The 25347-nt window shown below is 52.9% G+C and overlaps 2 protein-coding genes across 2 annotated transcripts in view; one reads left to right on the top strand and one right to left on the bottom strand.

The window, feature by feature from the left end:
• The window catches only part of LOC139240867 (natural resistance-associated macrophage protein 2-like), a 413050-nt gene that overhangs the window by 374396 nt on the left and 13307 nt on the right, over window positions 1-25347 (top strand). The gene's annotated exons all lie outside the window — the stretch shown is intronic.
• LOC139240869 (HIG1 domain family member 1C-like) lies at window positions 9150-23664 on the bottom strand. Its single transcript, XM_070869370.1, has 3 exons — window positions 23568-23664; window positions 15236-15367; window positions 9150-9306 (listed from the first exon to the last, which is right to left on the bottom strand). The coding sequence occupies exons 1-3, from the start codon at window positions 23662-23664 to the stop codon at window positions 9254-9256; spliced, it is 282 nt and encodes a 93-aa protein (XP_070725471.1). The 3' UTR covers window positions 9150-9253.

Below are 25347 nucleotides of genomic sequence, written 5' to 3'. Positions count from 1 at the left end.
AGGTGTGTGTCTAATGGGTCTGTAATTCCTAGGTGTGTCTCTCCCGAATGGGTGTGTAGTTTCCACGTGTCTCTCAAATGGGTCTGTGGTTCCCAGGTGTGTCTCTCTAATGGGTCTGTGGTTCCCCGGCGTGTCTGTAACGGGTCTGAAGTTTAAAGGTGTGTCTCTAATGGGTCTCTGGTTCCCAGGTGTGTCTCTAATGGGTCTGTAGTTCCCAGGTGTGTCTCTAATGGGTCTGTAGTTCCCAGGTGTGTCTCTAATGGGTCTGTAGTTCCCAGGTTTGTCTCTAGTGGGTCTGTAGTTCCCAGATGTGTCTTTAATGGGTCTATAGATCCCAGGTGCGTCTCTATAATGGGTCAGTAGTTCCCAGGTGTTTCTAATGGGTCAAAAGTTCCCAGGTGTGTCTCTAATGGGTCTGTAGTTCCCAGATGTGTCTCTAATGGGTCTGTAGTTCCCAGGTGTGTCTCTAATGGGTCTGTAGTTCCCAGGTGTGTCTCTAATGGGTCTGTAGCTCCCTGGTGTGTCCCTCTAATGGGTCTGTAGTTCCCAGGTGTGTCTCTAATGGGTCTGTAGTTCCCAGGTGTGTCTCTCTAATAGGTCTGTAGTTCCTAGGTGTGTCTCTCGAATAGGACTGTAGTTCCCAGGTGTGTCACTAATGGGACTGCAGTTACCAGGTTTGTCTCTAATGGGTCTATAGTTCCCAGGTGTGTCTCTAATGGGTCTATATTTCTCAGGTGTGACTCTAATGGGTCTGTAGTTCGCAGGTGTGTCTCTCTCTAATGGGTCTGTAGTTCCCAGGTTTATCTCTAATGGGTCTGTAGTTCCCAGGTGTGTCTCTAATGGGTCTGTAGTTCCCAGGTGTGTTTCTCTAATGGGTCTGTAGTTCCCAGGTTCATCTCTAATGGGTCTGTAGTTCCCAGGTGTGTCTCTAATGGGTCTGTAGTTCCCTGGTGTGTCTCTAATGGGCCTGTAGTTCACAGGTGTTTCTCTCTCCAATGGGTCTGTAGTTCCCAGGTGTGTGTCTCTCTCTAATGGGTCTGTATTTCCCAGGTATGTCTCTAATGTGTCTGTAGTACGCAGGTGTGTCTCTAATGGGTCTGTAGTTCCCAGGTGTGTCTCTAATGGGTCTGTAGTTCCCAGGTGTGTCTCTAATGGGTCTGTAGTTCCCAGGTGTGTCTCTAATGGGTCTGTAGTTCCCAGGTGTGTCTCTAATGGGTCTGTAGTTCCCAGGTGTGTCTCTAATGGGTCTATAGTTCCCAGGTGTGTCTCTAATGGGTCTGTAGTTCCCAGGTGTGTCTCTGTCTAATGGTTCTGTAGTTGTCAGCTGTGTCACTAATGGGTCTGTGTTTCCCAGGCGTGTCTCGAATGGGTCTGTAGTTCCCAGGTGTGTCTCGAATGGGTCTGTTGTTCCCAGGCGTGTCACTAATAGGTCTGTTGTTCCCAGGTGTGTCTCTTGAATGGGTCTGTAGTTCCCAGGTGTGTCTCTCCAATGGGTCTGTAGTTCCCAGGTGTGTCTCTGATGGGTCTGTAGTTCCCTGGTGTGTCCCTCTAATGGGTCTGTAGTTCCCAGGTGTGTCTCTAATGGGTCTGTAATTCCCAGGTGTGTCTCTCTAATGGGTCTGTAGTTCCTAGGTGTGTCTCTCGAATAGGACTGTAGTTCCCAGGTGTGTCACTAATGGGACTGTAGTTCCCAGTTGTGTCTATAATGGGACTGTAGTTCTCAGGTGTGTCTCTCGAATGGGTCTATAGTTCCCAGGTGTGTCTCTCTAATGGGTCTGTAGTTCCCAGGTGTGTCTCTAATGGGTCTGTATTTCCAGGTGTGTCTCTCTAATGGGTCTGTATTTCCCAAGTGTGTCTCTCTCTAATGGGTCTGCAGTTCCCAGGTGTGTCTCTAATGGGTCTGTAGTTCCCAGGTGTGTCTCTAATGGGTCTGTATTTCCCTGGTGTGTCTCTAATGGGTCTGTAGTTCCCAGGTGTGTCTCTCTTATGGCTCTGTAGTTCCCAGGTGTCTATCTTATGGGTCTGTAGCTCTCAGGTGTGTCTCTAATGGGTCTGAGCCCAGGTGTATCTATAATGCATCTGTAGTTCCCAGTCGTGTCTCTCTAATGGGTCTGTAGTTCTCAGGTGTGTCTCACTAATTGGTCTGTAGTTCCCAGGTGTGTCTTGAATGGGTCTATAGTACCAAGGTGGGTCTATCTAATGGGTCTGTAGTTCCCCGATGTATTTCTAATGGGTCTGTAGTTCCCAGGTGTGTCTCTAATGCATCTGTAGTTCCCGGTTGTTTCTCACTAATGGGTCTGTAATCTCAGGTGTGTCTCACTTATTGGTCTGTAGTTCCCAGGTGTGTCTCTAATGTGTCTGTAGTTCCCAGGTGTGTTTCTAATGGGTCTGTAGTTCCCAGGTGTGTCACTAATAGGTCTATCGTATGCAGGTGTGTCTCTAATGGGTCTGTAGTTCCGAGGTGTCTCTAATGGGTCTGTATTTCCCAAATGTCTCTCTAATGGGTCTGCAGTACCCAGGTGTGTCACTAATGGGTCTGTAGTTCCCAGGTGTGTCTCTCTAATGGATCTGCAGCTCCCTGGTGTGTCTCTAATGGGTCAGTAGTTCCCAGGTGTGTCTCTCTAATGGGTCTGCAGCTCCCTGGTGTGTCTCTAATGGGTCAGTAGTTCCCAGGTGTGTCTCTCTAATGGGTCTGCAGCTCCCTGGTGTGTCTCTAATTGGTCTGTTGTTCCCAGGTGTGTCACTAATGGGTCTGTTGTTCCCAGGTGTATCGCTCTAATTGGTCTGTTGTTCCCAGTTGTGTCTCTAATGGCTCTGTAGTTCCCAGGTGTCTATCTTATGGGTCTGTAGCTCTCAGGTGTGTCTCTAATGGGTCTGAGCCCAGGTGTGTCTATAATGCATCTGTAGTTCCCAGTCGTGTCCCTCTAATGGGTCTGTAGTTCTCAGGTGTGTCTCACTAATTGGTCTGTAGTTCCCAGGTGTGTCTTGAATGGGTCTATAGTACCCAGGTGGGTCTATCTAATGGGTCTGTAGTTCCCCGATGTATTTCTAATGGGTCTGTAGTTCCCAGGTGTGTCTCTAATGCATCTGTAGTTCCCGGTTGTTTCTCATTAATGGGTCTGTAATCTCAGGTGTGTCTCACTTATGGGTCTGTAGTTCCCAGGTGTGTCTCTAATGTGTCTGTAGTTCCCGGTTGTTTCTCACTAATGGGTCTGTAATCTCAGGTGTCTCTCACTAATGTGTCTGTAGTTCCCAGTTGTGTCTCTAATGCGTCTGTAGTTCTCAGCTCTGTCTCACTAATGGGTCTGTAGTTCCCAGGTGTCTCTCTAATGGGTCTGTAGTTCCGAGGTGTGTCTCTAATGGGTCTGTAGTTCCCAGGTGTCTCTCTAATGGGTCTGTAGTTCCGAGGTGTGTCTCTAATGTGTCTGTAGTTCCCAGGTGTCTCTCTAATGGGTCTGTAGTTCCGAAGTGTGTCTCTAATGGCTCTGCAGTACCCAGGTGTGTCTCTCATGGGTCTGTAATTCCCAGGTGTGTCTATAATGCACCTGTTGTTCCCAGTTGTGTCTCTCTAATGGGCCTATAGTTCTCAGGTGTGTCTCACTAATTAGTCTGTGGTTCCCAGGTGTGTCTTGAATGGGTCTGTAGTTCCCAGGTGTGTCACTAATGGGTCTATAGTTCCCAGGTATCTCTCTCTAATGGGTCTGTAGCTCCCAGGTGTGTTTCTAATGGTTCTGTAGTGCCCAGGTGTGTCTCGAATGGGTCTGTAGTTCCAAGGTGTGTCACTAATGGGTCTGTAGTACCCAGATGTGTCTTGAATGGGTCTATAGTACCCAGGTGTGTCTATCTAATGGTTCTGTAGTTCCCTGATGTATCTCTAATGGTTCTGTAGTTCCCAGCTGTGTCTTTAATGCATTTGTAGTTCCCAGTTGTTTCTCACGAACGGGTCTGTAGTTCTCAGGTGTGTCTCACTTATGGGTCTGTAGTTCCAAGGTGTGTGTCTCTCTCTAATGGCTCTGTCGTTCCCAGGTGTGTCTATCTAATGGGTCTGTAGTTCCCAGGTGTATCTCTAATGGGTGTGTAGTTCACAGGTGTGTCTCTAATGCGTCTGTAGTTCCCAGGTGTTTCTCTAATGGGTCTGTAGTTCCCAGGTGTCTCTGATGCGTCTGTAGTACCCAGGTGTGTCTCTCTCTAATGGGTCTGTAGTTCCCAGGTGTGTCTCTCTAATGGGTCTGTAGTTCCCAGGTGTGTCTCTCTAATGGGTCTGTAGTTCCCAGGTGTTTCTCTAATGGGTCTGTAGTTCGCAGGAATTACAGAGCTTAGTGCGCAGGCAGCTGAAGACACAATGGTGGAGTGATTAAATTTGGGGTTGCACAAGTGACTGGAATTGCAGAAGTGCAGATACCTTCGGGTTTGCGGAGCTGGAGGAGGTTACCGAGATAGGAAGGATCGAGGCCACGGAGGGATTTGTAAACAAGATTGAGAATCTTAAAATCGAGGCGTTGCTTAACCAGGGGCCATAACATAAGAACATAAGAATCAGGAACAGGAGTAGGCCATCTAGCCCCTCGAGCCTGATCCGCCATTCAACAAGATCATGGCTGATCTGGCCATAGACTCAGCTCCACTTACCCGCCCGCTCCCCATAACCCTTAATTCCCTTATTGGTTAAAAATCTATCTATCCGTGACTTGAATACATTCAATGAGCTAGCCTCAACTGCTTCCTTGGGCAGAGAATTCCACAGATTCACAACCCTCTGGGAGAAGAAATTCCTTCTCAACTCGATTTTAAATTGGCTCCCCCGTATTTTGAGGCTGTGCTCCCGAGTTCTAGTCTCCCCGACCAGTGGAAACAACCTCTCTGCCTCTATCTTGTCTATCCCTTTCATTATTTTAAATGTTTCTGGAAGATCACCCCTCATCCTTCTGAACTCCAACGAGTAAAGACCCAGTCCACTCAATCTATCATCATAAGGTAACCCCTAATCTCCGGAATCGGTCTCGTGAATCGTCTCTGTACCCCCTCCAAAGCCAGTATATCCTTCCTGAAGTAAGGTGACCAAAACTGCACGCAGTACTCCAGGTGTGGCCTCACCAATACCCTGTACAGTTGCAGCAGGACCTCCCTGCTTTTGTACTCCATCCCTCTCGCAATGAAGGCCAACATTCCATTCGCCTTCCTGATTACCTGCTGCATCTGCAAACTAACTTTTTGGAATTCATGGACAAGGATCCCCAGGTCCCTCTGCACCGCAGCATGTTGTAATTTCTCCCCATTCAAATAATATTCCCTTTTACTGTTTTTTTTTCCAAGGTGGATGACCTCACATTTTCCGACATTGTATTCCATCTGCCAAACCTTAGCCCATTCGCTTAACCTATCCAAATCTCTTTGCAGCCTCTCTGTGTCCTCTACACAACCCGCTTTCCCACTAATCTTTGTGTCATCTGCAAATTTTCTTACACTACACTCTGTCCCCTCTTCCAGGTCATCTATGTATATTGTAAACATTTGTGGTCCCAGCACCGATCCCTGTGGCACACCACATAACCACCGATTTCCAACCCGAAAAGGACCCATTTATCCCGACTCTCTGCTTTCTGTTAGCCAGCCAATTCTCTATCCATGCTAATACATTTCCTCTGACTCCACGTACCTTTATCTTCTGCAGCAACCTTTTGTGTGGCACCTTATCGAATGCCTTTTGGAAATCTAAATACACCACATCCATCGGTACACCTTTATCCACCATGCTCGTTATATCCTCAAAGAATTCGAGTAAATTAGTTAAACATGATTTCCCCTTCATGAATCAATGTTGTGTCTGCTTGATTGCACTATTCCTATCTAGATGTCCCGCTATTTCTTCCTTAATGATAGCTTCAAGCATTTTCCCCACTACAGATGTTAAACTAACCGGCCTATAGTTAACTGCCTTTTGTCTGTCCCCTTTTTTAAACAGAGGCGTTACATTAGCTGCTTTCCAATCCGCTGGTACCTCCCCAGAGTCCAGAGAATTTTGGTAGATTATAACTAATGCATCTGCTATAACTTCCGCCATCTCTTTTAATACCCTGGAATGCATTTCATCAGGACCAGGGGACTTGAGTCCCATTAGCCTGTCCAGCATTACCCCCCTAGTGATAGTGATTGTCTCAAGGTCCTCCCTTCCCACATTCCTGTGACCAGCAAGTTTTGGCATGGTTTTTGTGTCTTCCACTGTGAAGACCGAAGCAAAATAATTGTTTAAGGTCTCAGCCATTTCCACATTTCCCATTATTAAATCCCCCTTCTCATCTTCTAAGGGACCAACATTTACTTTAGTCACTCTTTTCCGTTTTATATATCTGTAAAAGCTTTTACTATCTGTTTTTATGTTTTGTGCAAGTTTGCCTTCGAAATCTATCTTTCCTTTCTTTATTGCTTTTTTAGTCATTCTTTGCTGTCGTTTAAAATTTTCCCAATCTTCTAGTTTCCCACTAACCTTGGCCACCTTATACGCATTGGTTTTTAATTTGATACTCTCCTTTATTTCCTTGGTTATCCACGGCTGGTTATCCCTTCTCTTACCGCCCTTCTTTTTCACTGGAATATATTTTTGTTGCGCACTATGAAAGAGCTCCTTAAAAGTCCTCCACTGTTCCTCAATTGTGCTACCGTTTAGTCTGTGTTTCCAGTCTAATTTGGACAACTCTGCCCTCATCCCACTGTAGTCCCCTTTGTTTAAGCATAGTATGCTCGTTTGAGACACTACTTCCTCACCCTCAATCTGTATTACAAATTCAACCATACTGTGATCATTCATTCTGAGAGGATCTTTTACTAAGAGATCGTTTATTATTCCTGTCTCATTACACAGGACCAGATCTAAGATAGCTTGCTCCCTTGTAGGTTCTGTAACATACTGTTCTAAGAAACAATCCCGTATGCATTCTATGAATTCCTCCTCCAGGCTACCCCGTGCGATTTGATTTGACCAATCGATATGTAGGTTAAAATCCCCCATGATTACTGCCATCCCTTTTTCACATGCCTCCATTATTCCCTTGATTATTGCGCGCCCCACCGTGAAGTTATTATTTGGGGGCCTATAAACCATGCCCACCAGAGACTTTTACCCCTTGCTATCTCTCATCTCCACCCACAATGATTCAACATTTTGTTCATTAGAGCCAATATCGTCTCTCACAACTGCCCTGATATCATCCTTTATTAACAGAGCTACCCCACCTCCTTTCCCTTCTTGTCTATCTTTCCGAATCGTCAGATACACCTGTATGTTTAATTCCCAGTCTTGGCCCCCCTGCAACCACGTTTTCTGTAATGGCCACCAAATCATACCCATTTGTGATGATTTGTGCCGTCAACTCATTTACTTTATTTCGAATGCTGCGTGCGTTTAGGTAGAGTGTTTTAATACTAGTTTTTAAACCATGATTTTTAGTTTTGACCCCTCCTGCAGCCCCTTTATATTCAGTGGCCCTTTTTGTTTTTTGCCTTGGGTTTCTCTGCCCTCCACTTTTACTCATCTCCTTTCTGTCTTTTGCTTTTGTCTCCTTTTTGTTTCCCTCTGTCTCCCTGCATTGGTTCCCATCCCCCTGCCATATTAGTTTAACTCCTCCCCAACAGCACTAGCAAACACTCCCCCTAGGACATTGGTTCTGGTCCTGCCAAGGTGCAGACCGTCCGGTTTGTACTGGTCCCACCTTCCCCAGAACCGGTTCCAATGCCCCAGGAATTTGAATCCCTCCCTGCTGCACCACTGCTCAAGCCACGTATTCATCTGCGCTAGCCTGCGATTCCTACTCTGACTAGCACGTGGCACTGGTAGCAATCCCGAGATTACTACTTTTGAGGTCCTACGTTTTAATTTAGCTCCTTGCTCCTTAAATTCGTCTCGGAGGACCTCGTCCCTTTTTTTACCTATGTCGTTGGTACCAATGTGCACCACGACAACTGGCTGTTCACCCTCCCTTTTCAGAATGTCCTGCACCCGCTCCGAGACATCCTTGACCCTTGCACCAGGGAGGCAACATACCATCCTAGAGTCTCGGTTGTGGCCGCAGAAACGCCTATCTATTCCCCTTACAATCGAATCTCCAATCACTATTGCTCTCCCACTCTTTTTCCTGCCCTCCTGTGCAGCAGAGCCAGCCACGGTGCCATGAACTTGGCTGCTGCTGCCCTCCCCTGATGAGTCATCCCTCTGAACAGTACTCAAAACGGTGTATCTGTTTTGCAGGGGGATGACTGCAGGGGACCCCTGCACTACCTTCCTTGCACTGGGCGATGTTACAGAGAGTGCGGATAATCTCTGGGCTCACACATAAAGAATGGCCACTGTTGCAAAGTCACACCTTAAGAAGAGGCCAATGTAGGTCAGCGAGCACAGGGGTGATAGGTGAGCGGGTGTTGGTGTGAGTTGGGATATGGGCAGCAGAGTTTTGGATGAGCTCAAGTTTATGTAGTGTGCAAGATGGGTGGCTGTGCAGGAGAACCCTGGAATTGTTGAGTCTCGAGGTAACAACGACATGGAAGAGGGTTTCAACAGCAGATTGGCTGAGGCAGGGGCGGAGATGGGCGATGTTACAGAGAGTGCGGATAATCTCTGGGCTCACACATAAAGAATGGCCACTGTTACAAACTCACACCTTAAGAAGAGGCAGAAAACTATTGGAGAAGGTAAATAAACAGCGGTCGGCAAACAGTGACACAAACATACAGAGCGTAAAGATGTCGACTACACTGCAGGCAGAATATCAGCAGGAAGTACCATGCTCACACCTCCAAGCAGCCATGGCAGAGGACTTCTGGAGTGCGAGTGGAAGAGGTTTGATGGAGGCCCTCGTGTGGCAGTGAGCAGATCTGGAGCCAGAACAAAACGGGGAACATTCTCAGCACAGTCAGCAACGCTTCGCGGCTTCTCGAACTGCACTTTCCCCACATCATCATCTGAGACAAGGCACAGTGAGTTTTGTGCATGCCGAAGCAGCTGGCTCATTGCATGAGTCACCAAACCCTGAACACCTCGGTCCGTCGCCTTGGTAACAACGTGTGCATGGTCAATGATGTGTGTGCACATGAAGAAAGCTTTATTGACAGCTTCAAGTCAGGTTAATGAAAACAAATTGCACTGTCCGCTCCCGGCCTCAACGTGAAGCATGTAACACGTTTCTCAAATCCAGTGTAGGTCAGTTAAATAAGTGCTCCCAGGCCCGTCCAAAAACAAGACTCTCACTTTTGCAGGGGGTCGCTATTCTTGCCGAGGATTCCTGATGTAATCATTGTACATAGAGTAGATGGCACCTAGGAAAGGAAAGATTGGAAATTCAGCATTACTGGGCTGCTCTAGTTTTTCAACATTAGGGATTTAACTAGCTGCTGGCTCAGAGTGTAAGTCCATGTCTGCATCCCCAGTCACTGCTCACTGAGCTGAGGGTGGCGAGGGTGTGGGGAGGGTCGCGGGGGGAGGATGTGGGGAGGGTGTGTGGCGAGGGTCGCGGGGGGAGGATGTGGCGAGAGTCGCGGGGGGAGGATGTGGGGAGGGTCGCGGGGGGAGGATGTGGGGAGGGTCGCGGGGGGAGGATGTGGGGAGGGTCGCGGGGGGAGGATGTGGGGAGGGTGTGTGGCGAGGGTCGCGGGGGGAGGATGTGGCGAGAGTCGCGGGGGGAGGATGTGGGGAGGGTCGCGGGGGGAGGATGTGGGGAGGGTCGCGGGGGGAGGATGTGGGGAGGGTCGCGGGGGGAGGATGTGGGGAGGGTCGCGGGGGGAGGATGTGGGGAGGGTCGCGGGGGGAGGGTGTGGGGAGGGTCGCGGGGGGAGGGTGTGGGGAGGGTCGCGGGGGGAGGGTGTGGCGAGAGTCGCGGGGGGAGGGTGTGGCGAGAGTCGCGGGGGGAGGGTGTGGCGAGAGTCGCGGGGGGAGGGTGTGGCGAGAGTCGCGGGGGGAGGGTGTGGCGAGAGTCGCGGGGGGAGGGTGTGGCGAGAGTCGCGGGGGGAGGGTGTGTGGCGAGAGTCGCGGGGGGAGGGTGTGGGGAGAGTCGCGGGGGGAGGGTGTGGCGAGAGTCGCGGGGGGAGGGTGTGGCGAGAGTCGCGGGGGGAGGGTGTGGCGAGAGTCGCGGGGGGTGTGGCGAGAGTCGCGGGGGGTGTGGCGAGAGTCGCGGGGGGAGGGTGTGTGGCGAGAGTCGCGGGGGGAGGGTGTGGCGAGAGTCGCGGGGGAGGGTGTGTGGCGAGAGTCGCGGGGGGAGGGTGTGGGGAGAGTCGCGGGGGGAGGGTGTGTGGCGAGAGTCGCGGGGGGAGGGTGTGGGGAGAGTCGCGGGGGGAGGGTGTGTGGCGAGAGTCGCGGGGGGAGGGTGTGGCGAGAGTCGCGGGGGGTGTGGCGAGAGTCGCGGGGGGAGGGTGTGTGGCGAGAGTCGCGGGGGGAGGGTGTGGCGAGAGTCGCGGGGGGAGGGTGTGGCGAGAGTCGCGGGGGGAGGGTGTGGGGAGAGTCGCGGGGGGAGGGTGTGTGGCGAGAGTCGCGGGGGGAGGGTGTGTGGCGAGAGTCGCGGGGGGAGGGTGTGTGGCGAGAGTCGCGGGGGGAGGGTGTGGCGAGAGTCGCGGCGGGAGGGTGTGTGGCGAGAGTCGCGGGGGGAGGGTGTGGGGAGAGTCGCGGGGGGAGGGTGTGTGGCGAGAGTCGCGGGGGGAGGGTGTGGGGAGAGTCGCGGGGGGAGGGTGTGTGGCGAGAGTCGCGGGGGGAGGGTGTGGCGAGAGTCGCGGGGGGAGGGTGTGTGGCGAGAGTCGCGGGGGGAGGGTGTGGCGAGAGTCGCGGGGGGAGGGTGTGGCGAGAGTCGCGGGGGGAGGGTGTGGCGAGAGTCGCGGGGGGAGGGTGTGGCGAGAGTCGCGGGGGGAGGGTGTGGCGAGAGTCGCGGGGGGAGGGTGTGGCGAGAGTCGCGGGGGGAGGGTGTGGCGAGAGTCGCGGGGGGAGGGTGTGGCGAGAGTCGCGGGGGGAGGGTGTGGCGAGAGTCGCGGGGGGAGGGTGTGGCGAGAGTCGCGGGGGGAGGATGTGGGGAGGGTGTGTGGGGAGGGTGTGGGGAGGGTGAGGGGGAGGGGAGAGTGGGGGGTAGGTTGGGGGGGGAGGGTGTGGGGAGGGGGCGTCGTTGTGTGCAGAGGGTGGGGCGGGTGTGATGCTCTGCACAAATCATCATCATCATCTGGCTAACATTGACTGTGTCATTATCGAATAAAATGTCCAAGATACCATCGAATCCTCAGTGACGCACACTGCTTTATGTGTATCAAGCAAAAAGGAAGAGCAGAAAGACAGGGTGGGAGAGGGAATGTGCAAGGACTGCAACTCCGAGAAGCAACAAAGGGCTCAGGGAACTTTGAAAAAAACAGTAACTAAAGAACAAAATAACACAACAAAGACCATATGCCCATCGTTTCTGCCCAACAACCCCTTCCAGACCCCACGCACCGAGAACCCCATTCCTCGACACCACATACCCGGTACCCACCCTCCCCCCCCCCCCCCAGACCCCGTATAATCAGATCCCCCCATACCCAGTACCCCAACCCCTCCACACCCCGTACAATCAGATCCCCCCATACCCAGTACCCCAAACCCTCCAGACACCGTACAATCAGATCCCCCCATACTCAATACGCCCCCCACACCCCGTACAATCAGATCCCCCCATACCCAGTACCCCAAACCCTCCAGACACCGTACAATCAGATCCCCCCATACCCAGTACCCCAACCCCCCCAGACCCCGTACAATCAGATCCCCCCATACCCAGTACCCTCAACCCCCCCAGACCCCGTACAATCAGATCCCCCCATACCCAGTACCCCATCCCCCCCAGACCCCGTACAATCAGATCCCCCCATACCCAGTACCCCAACCCCTCCACACCCCGTACAATCAGATCCCCCCATACCCAGTACCCCAAACCCTCCAGACCCCGTACAATCAGATCCCCCCATACCCAGTACCCTCAACCCCCCCAGACCCCGTACAATCAGATCCCCCCATACCCAGTACCCCAACCCCCCCAGACCCCGTACAATCAGATCCCCCCATACTCAATACGCCCCCCACACCCCGTACAATCAGATCCCCCCATACCCAGTACCCCAACCCCTCCAGACACCGTACAATCAGATCCCCCCATACCCAGTACCCCAACCCCCCCAGACCCCGTACAATCGGATCCCCCCATACCTAGTACCCCCAACCCCTCCAGACCCCGTACAATCGGATTCCCCCATACCCAGTACCCCAACCCCCCCAGACCCCGTACAATCAGATTCCCCCATACCCAATACGCCCCCCCAGACCCCGTACAATCGGATCCCCCCATACCTAGTATCCCCAACCCCCCCAGACCCCGTACAATCGGATTCCCCCACACCCAGTACCCTCAACCCCCCCAGACCCCGTACAATCGGATTCCCCCATACCCAGTACCCTCAGCCCCCCCAGACCCCGTACAATCGGATTCCCCCATACCCAATACGCCCCCCAGACCCCGTACAATCGGATCCCCCCATACCTAGTACCCCCAACCCCTCCAGACCCCGTACAATCGGATTCCCCCATACCCAGTACCCTCAGCCCCCCCAGACCCCGTACAATCGGATTCCCCCATACCCAATACGCCCCCCAGACCCCGTACAATCGGATCCCCCCATACCTAGTATCCCCAACCCCCCCAGACCCCGTACAATCGGATCCCCCCATACCTAGTATCCCCAACCCCCCCAGACCCCGTACAATCGGATTCCCCCATACCCAGTACCCTCAGCCCCCCCAGACCCCGTACAATCGGATTCCCCCATACCCAATACGCCCCCCAGACCCCGTACAATCGGATCCCCCCATACCTAGTATCCCCAACCCCCCCAGACCCCGTACAATCGGATTCCCCCATACCCAATACCCTCAACCCCCCCCAGACCCCGTACAATCGGATTCCCCCACACCCAGTACCCTCAACCCCCCCCACAGACCCCGTACAATCGGATTCCCCCATACACAGTACCCCCCCCAGACCCCGTACAATCGGATTCCCCCATACCCAGTATCCCCAACCCCCGTACAATCGGATCCCCCCATACCCAGTACCCCCAACCCCCATACAATCGGATTCCCCCATACACAGTACCCCCCCACACCCCGTACAATCGGATTCCCCCATTCCCAGTACCCCAACCCCCCCAGACACCGTACAATCAGATACCCCCATACCCAGTACCCCCCCACACCCCGTACAATCGGATTCCCCCATACCCAGTACCCCAACCCCCCCAGACACCGTACAATCAGATCCCCCCATACCCAATACGCCTCCCTGACCCCGTACAATCGGATTCCCCCATACACAGTACCCCCCCACACCCCGTACAATCGGATTCCCCCATACCCAGTACCCCCCCCAGACACCGTACAATCAGATTCCCCCATACACAGTACCCCCCCCACACCCCGTACAATCGGATTCCCCCATACCCAGTACCCCCCCAGACACCGTACAATCGGATTCCCCCATACACAGTACCCCCCCACACCCCGTACAATCGGATTCCCCCATACACAGTACCCCCCCACACCCCGTACAATCGGATTCCCCCATACACAGTACCCCCCCACACCCCGTACAATCGGATTCCCCCATACACAGTACCCCCCCACACCCCGTACAATCGGATTCCCCCATACACAGTACCCCCCCAGACCCCGTACAATTGGATTGCCCCATACCCAATACGCCCCCCACACCCCGTACAATCGGATTCCTCCCATACCCAGTACCCCCAACCCCCCCAGACCCCGTACAATCGGATTCCCCCATACACAGTACCCCCCAGACCCCGTACAATCGGATTCCCCCATACCCAGTACCCCAACCCCCCCAGACCCCGTACAATCAGATCCCCCCATACCCAATACGCCCCCCACACCCCGTACAATCAGATCCCTCCATACCCAGTACCCCCCACACCCTGTACAATCAGATCCCCCCATACACAGTACCCCCAACCCCCCCACACCCCGTACAATCAGATCCCCCCATACCCAGTACCCCAACCCCCCCACACCCCGTACAATCAGATCCCCCCATACCCAGTACCCCAACCCCCCCACACCCCGTACAATCAGATCCCCCCATACACAGTACCCCCAACCCCCCCAGACCCCGTACAATCAGATCCCCCCATACACAGTACCCCAACCCCCCCACACCCCGTACAATCAGATCCCCCCATACCCAGTACCCCAACCCCCCCACACCCCGTACAATCAGATCCCCCCATACACAGTACCCCCAACCCCCCCAGACCCCGTACAATCAGATCCCCCCATACACAGTACCCCAACCCCCCCACACCCCGTACAATCAGATCCCCCCATACACAGTACCCCCAACCCCCCCAGACCCCGTACAATCAGATCCCCCCATACACAGTACCCCAACCCCCCCACACCCCGTACAATCAGATCCCCCCATACACAGTACCCCAACCCCCCCACACCCCGTACAATCAGATCCCCCCATACACAGTACCCCAACCCCCCCACACCCCGTACAATCAGATCCGCCAATACCTAATACCGCCCCCATCCCCCCTCCGCAGACCCCGTAACCCCACCCCCTCCTGGCTCCATCACAGGCTTCATCCAAACTGCTGGGCAAAAGTTGAACGTCTCTCCTCGCCACCCCACCTCGCCCCAGGTCAATGAAGTCAGACCCCAGGCTGTTCACACCGAGCTGACAATCTGCTTGAAGACCAGCTGCGGTCCTTGGCTTGACATCGCGCAGTAAAAGAAACAAGATGCGAGGAAGGGCAGAAAGATGAAGCACAATTGAATAGTTGTGAGTGTGAAGTGGAGGATGGCAGTGTGTGTGCTGGCCTTGCCCGCACCGACAGCCCACACAGAGGGGCCCAGCGACGGTCACGACTTCAGGCGACAAGGGGCCTCTCGCGCTGCTCCGCTGGCGCGCTGGATGTGATCCCGCTCTCCCCGCCGGCCGGCCGGACGCAGGGAAAGCCCAGCACACAACCCACTATTTCCCCATGGGACTCTTCCTGTGTTTGAAAAAAATAAACCAAAGAATGTTTGAAAGAAAAACAATCTCGGAAATGTCTCACTCCTGCAATATTGACGGAATTGCAAAAACATTCCCCTTGCAGCAGCGGCGAGGGAAATTCTGTGGCAGCCCGGGGATCGCTTTCACGAGTACTAGTCTCTTACCCATTGTCATGGCTCCCACCAGAAAGCCCTGAGCAGCCACCCTCATGTGGATGAGATGCACCGACATCTTCTGGTCTGTTTTGTGCAGTTTGTGTATGCCCAGCGCCACGATAGCGAGACATCCCGCCATACCTGGCTCAAATCAAACACTCACATCAACAGGTCTGTATACAAGCAATGGAGCAATCTCATCACACCCCCCCCCCCCCCCCCTCACACACACACACACACACACACACACACAATCCCCCCCACGTACCCCCCCCCCACACACTCACCCCACGTATACCTCAATACACACATTGCCCCCACGTACACCCCAACACACACATTCCCCCCACATACACCCCCCCCACACATACACACTCCCACCCCCCACACACACTCACTCCCCCCACCCCACACACACACTCACTCCCCTCCCCCACACACACACTCCCCCCCGACACACACACAAACACACACTCCACCACCACCCCACACACACACACTCCCCCCCCCCCCTCCACATACACTCCCCACCCACAGACACTTCCCCCCCCCACAGACACTCCCCCCCACACACACTCCCCCCCCCCCCACACACATACACTCCTCCCCCCCACACATACACTCCTCCCCGCCACATATACACTCCCCCCCCCCCCACACACACTCCCCCCCCTCACATACACTCCCCCCACATATACACTCCTCCCCCCACACATACACTCCCCCCCCACACATACACACCCCCCGACACACACTCCCCCCCTACACATACACTCCCCCCCACACATACACTTCCCCCCCCACACACACTGCCCCCCACACATACACTCTCCCCGCCCACACACACACTCCCCCCATGTACCACTCCCCCACATACACACACACTCCCCCCCCCCCCCCCCCACATACACATACACGCCCCTCCACATACACACCGCCACATACACTCTCTCCCCCCCACATACACTCCCTCTCACACCCACACACACTCTCCCCCTCCCTCACATACTCCCCACCCCCGCCCCCGGACACACACTCCCCGCCCCCCACCCCCATGCACACACCCCCTCCTACACACACCCCCTCCTACACACACTCACACTCACACACACACTCACATACTCACACACTCACTCACACACTCACACATACTCACACATACACTCACACATTCACACACACTCACACATACACACACATTCACACACACACACTCACACACAAACAGACACACACACACACACACAGACTCACACTCACACACACACACTCACACCGACTCACGCACAGACACACTCACACTCTCACACACACACACACTCACACACAGACTCACACACACACTCACATACACACTCACACACACACAGACTCACACACACAGACTCACACGCACACACACACACACAGACACACTCTCACACACACACACACACACACACTCACCCACTCACATACACACTCACACACACACACAGACTCACACACACAGACTCTCACACACACCGACTCACACGCACAGACACACTCACACACACACACACACTCACCCACTCACATACACACACCCACTCACACACACACCCACTCACATACACACTCACACACACACACACTACCTCACACACACACTCACACCGACTCACGCACAGACACTCTCACACACACACACACACACGCACTCACACACACACACACTCACATACACTCACACACACTCACACACACATACACACACACACAGACTCACACACACACAGACACGCACACACTGGGGTTGATTTAATCTCCCCACGACGGGTGTGAGAGGTTAAGAATGAACAAAACAACCTGCTGCATGCCGCCTGCCACCATTTTTACGGCGCCAGTGTTGCATGCCGTATTTGTGTCCTGTCTTGGAGAGCCGGGACACCATCATCATCATATTTAAATCAGGTTTCCACAGTGCAGTTTGGAGCCTGATTGAAATTTAAAGGCTGCGACCGGGTTGCCCAGGCCTCGGGAAACCCGACAGCAAAACGGAGACAGGAACCGTCGGCTCCAGCAGGTAAGTGCTTTTTATAGCAGTGCTTGTGAGCCAGTAGGAACAGGATTGCTCCCCCCACCCCTGGCCCCCCACATAAACCTTCTGCCGATTACGGCCTCACCTCACTGCCGCGATCTGCCACGGTCCCGTTCCCCCTCCCCCATCCTACAAACCCGTGATCCAGAACACTCTGCCCCATGATCTGCTGCGCCAACCAATCCCGATTGTCCCCTCCCTCCCAATTGTTGCCCCCCCCCCCAATCTATATTAATGACTTGGATGAAGGGAACGAGTGCAATGTAGCCAAGTTTGCTGATGATACAAAGATGGATGGGAAAGCAAATTGTGAGCCGGACACAAGATATCTGCAAAGGGATATAGATCGACTAAGTGAGTGGGCAAAAATTTGGCAGATGGAGTATAATGTGGGAAAATGTGAGGTTATTCACTTTGGCAGAAATAATTGAAACGCAAATTATAATTTAAATGGAGAAAAATTGCAAAGTGCTGCAGTACAGAGGGACCTGGGGGTCCTTATGCATGAAACTCACAAAGTTAGTATGTAGGTACAGCAAGTGATCAGGAAGGCAAATGGAATGTTGGCCTTTATTACAAGGGAGATAGAGTATAAAAGCAGAGAAGTCCGGCTACAACTGTACAGGGTATCGGTGAGGCCACACCTGGAGTACTGCGCACAGTTTTGGTCTCCGTATTTAAGGAAGGATATACTTGCATTGGAGGCTGTTCAGAGAAGGTTGACTAGGTTTATTCCGGAGATGAGGGGATTGTCTTATGAGGATAGGTTGAGTAGGTTGGGCCGATACACATTAGAGTACAGAAGAATGAGAGGTGATCTTATTGAAACAAATAAGATAATGAGGGGGCTCGACAAGGTGGATGCAGAGAGGATATTTCCACTCCTACGGGAAACTAAAATTAGGGGACATAGTCTCAGAATAAGGGGCCACCCTTTTAAAACTGAGATGAGGAGAAATTTCTTCTCTCAGAGGGTTGTAAATCTATGGAATTCTCTGCCCCAGAGAGGTGTGGAGGCTGGGTCATTGAATATATTTAAGACAGAGATAGACAGATTTTTGAACGATAAGGGAATAAAGGGTTATGGGGAGCGGGTAGGGAAGTGGAGCGGGGCCCAAGATCAGATCATCCATGATATTAAATGGCGGAGCAGGCTCGAGGTGCCGTATGGCCTACTCCTGCTCCTATTTATTATGTTCTAACGTAAATCACATGCAACCCTGGGCTGAAACCTGGCTGCTTATTTCGACAGCTCCTCCCAGCCCACCAAGAAGGGCAAGTGCAGCGATATCATGGAAACACCATCACCTCCAAGTTCCCTCCCAAGCACCACACCCTCTTGACATAGACCTGCATTGCCAGTCCTTCATCACAGTCAATATCCTGGGGTTCCCTCCACAACACCACCATGGAAGGAAGAAAGAAAGAAAGACAGACTTGCATTTATATAGCGCCTTACACGACCACAGGCAGTGAGCACAGCGGGTGATGGGTGAGCGGGACTGGGTGCGAGTTAGGACACGGGACAGTGAGCACAGGGGGTGATGGGTGAGCGGGACTGGGTGCGAGTTAGGACACGGGACAGTGAGCACAGGGGGTGATGGGTGAGCGGGACTGGGTGTGAGTTAGGACACGGGGCAGTGAGCACAGGGGGTGATGGGTGAGCGGGACTGGGTGTGAGTTAGGACACGGGGCAGTGAGCACAGGGGGTGATGGGTGAGCGGGACTGGGTGTGAGTTAGGACACGGGGCAGTGAGCACAGGGGGTGATGGGTGAGCGGGACTGGGTGCTAGTTAGGACACGGGGCAGTGAGCACAGTGAGTGATGGGTGAGCGGGACTCGGTGTGAGTTAGGACACGGGGCACAGGGGGTGATGGGTGAGTGGGACTGGGTGTGAGTTAGGACACGGGGCACAGGGGGTGATGGGTGAGTGGGACTGGGTGTGAGTTAGGACACGGGGCACAGTGGGTGATGGGTGAGCGGGACTGGGTGCGAGTTAGGACACGGGACAGTGAGCACAGTGGGTGATGGGCGAGCGGGACTGGGTGCGAGTTAGGACACGGGACAGTGAGCACAGGGGGTGATGGGTGATCGGGACTCGGTGTGAGTTAGGACACGGGGCAGTGAGCACAGGAGGTGATGGGTGAGCGGGACTGGGTGTGAGTTAGGACACGGGACAGTGAGCACAGGGGGTGATGGGTGAGCGGGACTGGGTGTGAGTTAGGACACGGGGCAGTGAGCACAGGGGGTGATGGGTGAGCGGGACTGGGTGTGAGTTAGGACACGGGACAGTGAGCACAGGGGGTGATGGGTGAGTGGGACTCGGTGCAAGTTAGGACACGGGGCAGTGAGCACAGTGGGTGATGGGTGAGCGGGACTGGGTGCGAGTTAGGGCACAGGGCAGTGAGCACAGTGGGTGATGGGTGAGCGGGACTGGATGTGAGTTAGGACACGGGACAGTGAGCACAGGGGGTGATGGGTGAGCGGGACTCGGTGTGAGTTAGGACACGGGACAGTGAGCACAGGGGGTGAAGGGTGAGCGGGACTCGGTGCAAGTTAGGACACGGGGCACAGGGGGTGATGGGTGAGTGGGACTGGGTGTGAGTTAGGACAGTGAGCACAGCGGGTGATGGGTGAGTGGGACTGGGTGTGAGTTAGGACACGGGGCACAGGGGGTGATGGGTGAGTGGGACTGGGTGTGAGTTAGGACACGGGGCACAGGGGGTGATGGGTGAGTGGGACTGGGTGTTAGTTAGGACAGTGAGCACAGCGGGTGATGGGTGAGTGGGACTGGGTGTGAGTTAGGACACGGGACAGTGAGCACAGGGGGTGATGGGTGAGCGGGACTGGGTGAGTTAGGACACGGGGCAGTGAGCACAGGGGGTGATGGGTGAGCGGGACTCGGTGCGAGTTAGGACACGGGACAGTGAGCACAGTGGGTGATGGGTGAGCGGGACTGGGTGCGAGTTAGGACACGGGACAGTGAGCACAGTGGGTGATGGGTGAGCGGGACTGGGTGCGAGTTAGGACACGGGACAGTGAGCACAGTGGGTGATGGGTGAGTGGGACTTGGTGTGAGTTAGGACACGGGGCAGTGAGCACAAGGGGTGATGGGTGAGTGGGACTTGGTGTGAGTTAGGACACGGGACAGTGAGCACAGGGGTGATGGGTGAGCGGGACTTGATGCGAGTTAGGACACGGGGCAGTGCGCACAGTGGGTGATGGGTGAGCGGGACTTGATGCGAGTTATGACACGGGGCACAGTGGGTGATGGGTGAGCGGGACTGGGTGCGAGTTAGGACACGGGACAGTGAGCACAGTGGGTGATGGGTGAGCGGGACTGGGTGCGAGTTAGGGCACAGGGCAGTGAGCACAGTGGGTGATGGGTGAGCGGGACTGGGTGCGAGTTAGGACACGGGACAGTGAGCACAGTGGGTGATGGGTGAGTGGGACTTGGAGTGAGTTAGGACACGGGGCAGTGAGCACAAGGGGTGATGGGTGAGTGGGACTTGGTGTGAGTTAGGACACGGGACAGTGAGCACAGTGGGTGATGGGTGAGCGGGACTGGGTGCGAGTTAGGGCACAGGCAGCAGAGTTTTGGATCACCTCAATTTTATGGAGGATGGAAGATGGGAGGTTGGTCAGGAGTGCGTTGGAATAGTCAGGTCTCGAGGTAACAAAGGCATGGATGAGGGTTTCAGCAGCGGATGAGCTGAGGCAGGGGCGGAGACGGGCAATGTTACGGTGGTCGAAATAGGCAGCCTTAGTGCTGGGATGGATATGTGGTCGGAAGCTCATTTCAGGATCAAATACGACACCAAGGTTGCAAACAGTCCTGTTCAGCCTCAAGCAGTTGCTAGAGAGAGGGATGGAGTCGGTGGCTGGGGAACGGAACTTGTGGCGGGGACCGAAAACAATGGCTTCGGTTTTCCCAATATTTCGTTGGAGGAAATTTCTGTTCATCCAGAACTGGATGTCGAACAAGCAACGTGACAACTTAGAGACCGTGGAGGGGTCAAGAGAGCTGGTGGTGAGGTAGAGCTGAAAAGAACACCACATTCTAAATCTTTATCCTTTTCAAATCTACAATACCACTGCAATCTTCTCCAGCTATACATCCCAGCTCTTACAATCTGCTGTACTGTGTGTGCCCCTCCCTCTGCAACATTCAGTGGAAGAGCCTTGAGCCCCTGTGGAATTCTCCGCTCTCACACCTTCAAGAGCCTTCTCGAAACCTCGTTGACTAGTTCCCTGTCACCTCTCCTAATTTTTTTCAGACTTCTTGCTCTTGCAAAGTGCCTTTGAACACTTGTCATGTGAGAGACATGATACAAGTATATATTGCTGCCATTCCTGTCTCTGATTTCACATCCGCCAGGTCTGCCCAACCGGCAATCACAGACACAATGGGCCGAATGGCACAGGGTACAAAAGCCAGGTGGTTATGCTAAACCGATATAAAACACAAGTCCGGCCCCAGCTGGAGTACTGTGAACGCTTTGCAGGAGGGTACAGAAGAGATTTACTCGAATTTTCCCAGGGATGAGGGACTTCAGTTACGTGGATAGACTGGAGAAGTTGGGGTTGCTCTCCTTAGAGCAGAGAAGGCGAACAGGAGATTTGATAGAGGTGTTCAAAATCATGAAGGGTTCATTACATCGGATATACGGCACAGAAACAGGCCATTCGGCCCAACCAGTCCATGCGGCGTTTATGCTCCACTCGAGCCTCCTCCTGTCTTTCCTCATCTAAATCTATCAGCATAACCCTCGATTCCCTTCTCCCTCATATACTTGTCCGGCCTCCCCTTAAATGCATCGATACTATTCGCCTCAACCACTCCCTGTGGTAGCGAGTTCCACATTCTCACCACTGTCTGGGTAAAGAAGTTTCTTCTGAATTCCCCACTGGATTTCTTGGGGACTATCTTATATTGATGGCCTCTAGTTATGCTCTTCCCCACAAGTGGAAACATTCTCTCTGTATCCACGCTATTGTACAGGCCATACAGTACCAGACGGGAGTGAATCGTTACCCTTTACCCTGTGTACTGTACATGTACAGGAGACACTGAGACACACACGGGGTGTACAGTACCAGACGGAGTGAATCGTTCCTTTACCCTGTGTACTGTACATGTACAGGAGACACTGAGACACACACAGGGTGTACAGTACCAGACGGAGTGAATCGTTCCCCTTTACCCTGTGTACTGTACATGTACAGGGGACACTGAGACACACACGGGATGTACAGTACCAGACGGGAGTGAATCGTTCCCCTTTACCCTGTGTACTGTACATGTACAGGAGACACTGAGACACACACGGGGTGTACAGTACCAGACGGAGTGAATCATTCCTTTACCCTGTGTACTGTACATGTACAGGAGACACTGAGACACACACGGGGTGTACAGTACCAGACGGGAGTGAATCGTTCCTTTACCCTGTGTACTGTACATGTACAGGGGACACTGAGACACACACGGGGTGTACAGTACCAGACAGGAGTGAATCGTTCCCCTTTACCCTGTGTACTGTACATGTACAGGGGACACTGAGATACACACGGAGTGTACAGTACCAGACGGGAGTGAATCGTTTCCCTTTACCCTGTGTACTGTGCATGTACAGAGGACACTGAGACACACACAGGGTGTACAGTACCAGACAGGAGTGAATCGTTCCTTTACCCTGTGTACTGAACATGTACAGGAGACACTGAGACACACACGGGGTGTACAGTACCAGACGGGAGTGAATCGTTCCTTTATTCTGTGTACTGTACATGTACAGGAGACACTGAGACACACACGGGGTGTACAGTACCAGACGGGAGTGAATCGTTCCTTTACTCGCTGTGTACTGTACATGTACAGGGGACACTGAGACACACACGGGGTGTACAGTACCAGACGGGAGTGAATCATTCCTTTACCCTGTGTACTGTACATGTACAGGAGACACTGAGACACACACAGGGTGTACAGTACCAGACGGGAGTGAATCGTTCCTTTATTCTGTGTACTGTACATGTACAGGAGACACTGAGACACACACGGGGTGTACAGTACCAGACGGGAGTGAATCGTTCCTTTACCCTGTGTACTGTACATGTACAGGGGACACTGAGACACACACGGGGCGTACAGTACCAGACAGGAGTGAATCGTTCCTTTACCCTGTGTACTGTACATGTACAGGGTACACTGTAGGTACTGTCAGGCTTTACAGGGCGTGTACTATATTACCTGTTTCATGACTCAGATAGACGTACCTATTGGAATGAATGGTGATTCTTTCGACTTTCTGAGAAGCTTAAAATTTTCATTGTCATCCTGAGATGAGGACCAAGAATTATTAGATGATGACATTATTTCCTGCGAAAAAAAATTGAATTAATAAAACAGAGAAAATGCTGAAAGAGAAAGCAACTTTAACCCACAGTAACCCACAGGGATAGGGTTATTGAGACTCCCAAAGCAAGCGCTCTACTCGGAACTCCTTCACGGCAAGCGAGCCAACGGTGATGGAGGAAATGTTACAAGGACACCCTCAAAGCCTCCCTGATAAAGTGCAACAACCCACTGACACCTGGGAGTCCCTGGCCAAAGACCACCCAAAATGGAGGAAGTGCATCCAGGAGGTCGCCGAGAGCATGCAGAAAACAAGCGCAGGCAGCGGAAGGAGTGTGCGGCAAACCAGACTCCCCACCCACCCTTTCCCTCAACGACTGTCTGTCCCACCTGTGACAGAGACTGTGGCTCTCGTATTGGACTGTTCAGCCACCTAAGGACTCATTTTAAGAGTGGAAGCAAGTCTTCCTCGATTCCGAGGTACTGCCTATGATGAATGATTGAGCTTATCCACCTTATAAATCAGGTACAACCGGAAGCGATACCTAGAAATGGAGGATCTGAAAATTAATTTTAACCAAGCATATTTGAGGAGGGATCTGAAAATTAATTTTAATTGAACATGTCTGTAACTTATAGATTATGCCAATTTTTATGAAGCAGAGTGAATCATTACAGAGACAATCCAAGAGACTGGCCAGTTGAACTGCACAGCTGACGTTCACATGGACACAGCATCACAGGAACCATTGTCTCCCATCAAATATCTGATTACGGAGATCTATGTAATGATTCAATCCTCTGAAGTCAGATATTTATCAAGAGGTAAGCAAGATGGCATTATCATGCCCACATATCTCTTTTATTGAGACACCCGGGTGAAAGATCAAGGCCCATCAGCAAGGTTAAAAACAGTAGGAGACACTCACTCACACACAGAAATCAAATAGTCATAGCTTGGTGATACCAAGTCTGGGTTTTGAAAGCCTTCAGGCTAGAAGGAAGGGAAGGCCAAATCTCAAAGGATGCAGCAGATTTTTCAGTGGCACTATGGAGATTGGCTCTTTAGCGAGCCGATCCTATAAGCTGCAATAAATATACATTACGATCGGTTAAACCAGAGACAGTAATGTGTATCTGTGGAGTGTTCCTGTGGGACAAAGGGAGGTTAAAACGTGTTCTGCTCGGCACTGTTGGGGATAGCTGCCTGAACAAGTGTTCGTTTCCTGCAATTAGAAATTGTGGGAATTATTATGTCTTTAATACCCTTATGAATGACTTCACGAGGTTGAGTATTGTACTTGAGCTGTTGTGACCTTAGTCCCATTTATTGTAACTCCAGAGTGAGGCACAAGCATGGTGGGCAGCCTTTTATACTGGGCCCTGCACACCTATGCAGGTGACCCTCAGGTCTCCCACCGCAGTGCCCTCTGGTGGCACACCTTATGTGACTACACAGTTAGTATACATGGTCTACATCCGATATGAGCTTTGGAGACTGAGATCTTTAGATTTTTGTTAGGTTAGGGCATCAAGGAATACAGATCAGAAGTGGGTTAACGGAATTGAGATACAGATCAGCCAAGATCGAACTGAATGGCAGATCAGTCCCAATGAAACAGGGGATGGGAAGCTGGAGGCCTGGTCCCAGGTGAGCGTTGTGGCTAACTTTTCTGCATCCTTTTTTCATGACCCACTCCT

Source organism: Pristiophorus japonicus, chromosome X (assembly GCF_044704955.1).
Source record: "Pristiophorus japonicus isolate sPriJap1 chromosome X, sPriJap1.hap1, whole genome shotgun sequence".
Taxonomy (NCBI): domain Eukaryota; kingdom Metazoa; phylum Chordata; class Chondrichthyes; family Pristiophoridae; genus Pristiophorus; species Pristiophorus japonicus.
Note: the sequence above shows the minus strand (reverse complement) of the source record. Positions and strands in the feature narration are given on the sequence as shown.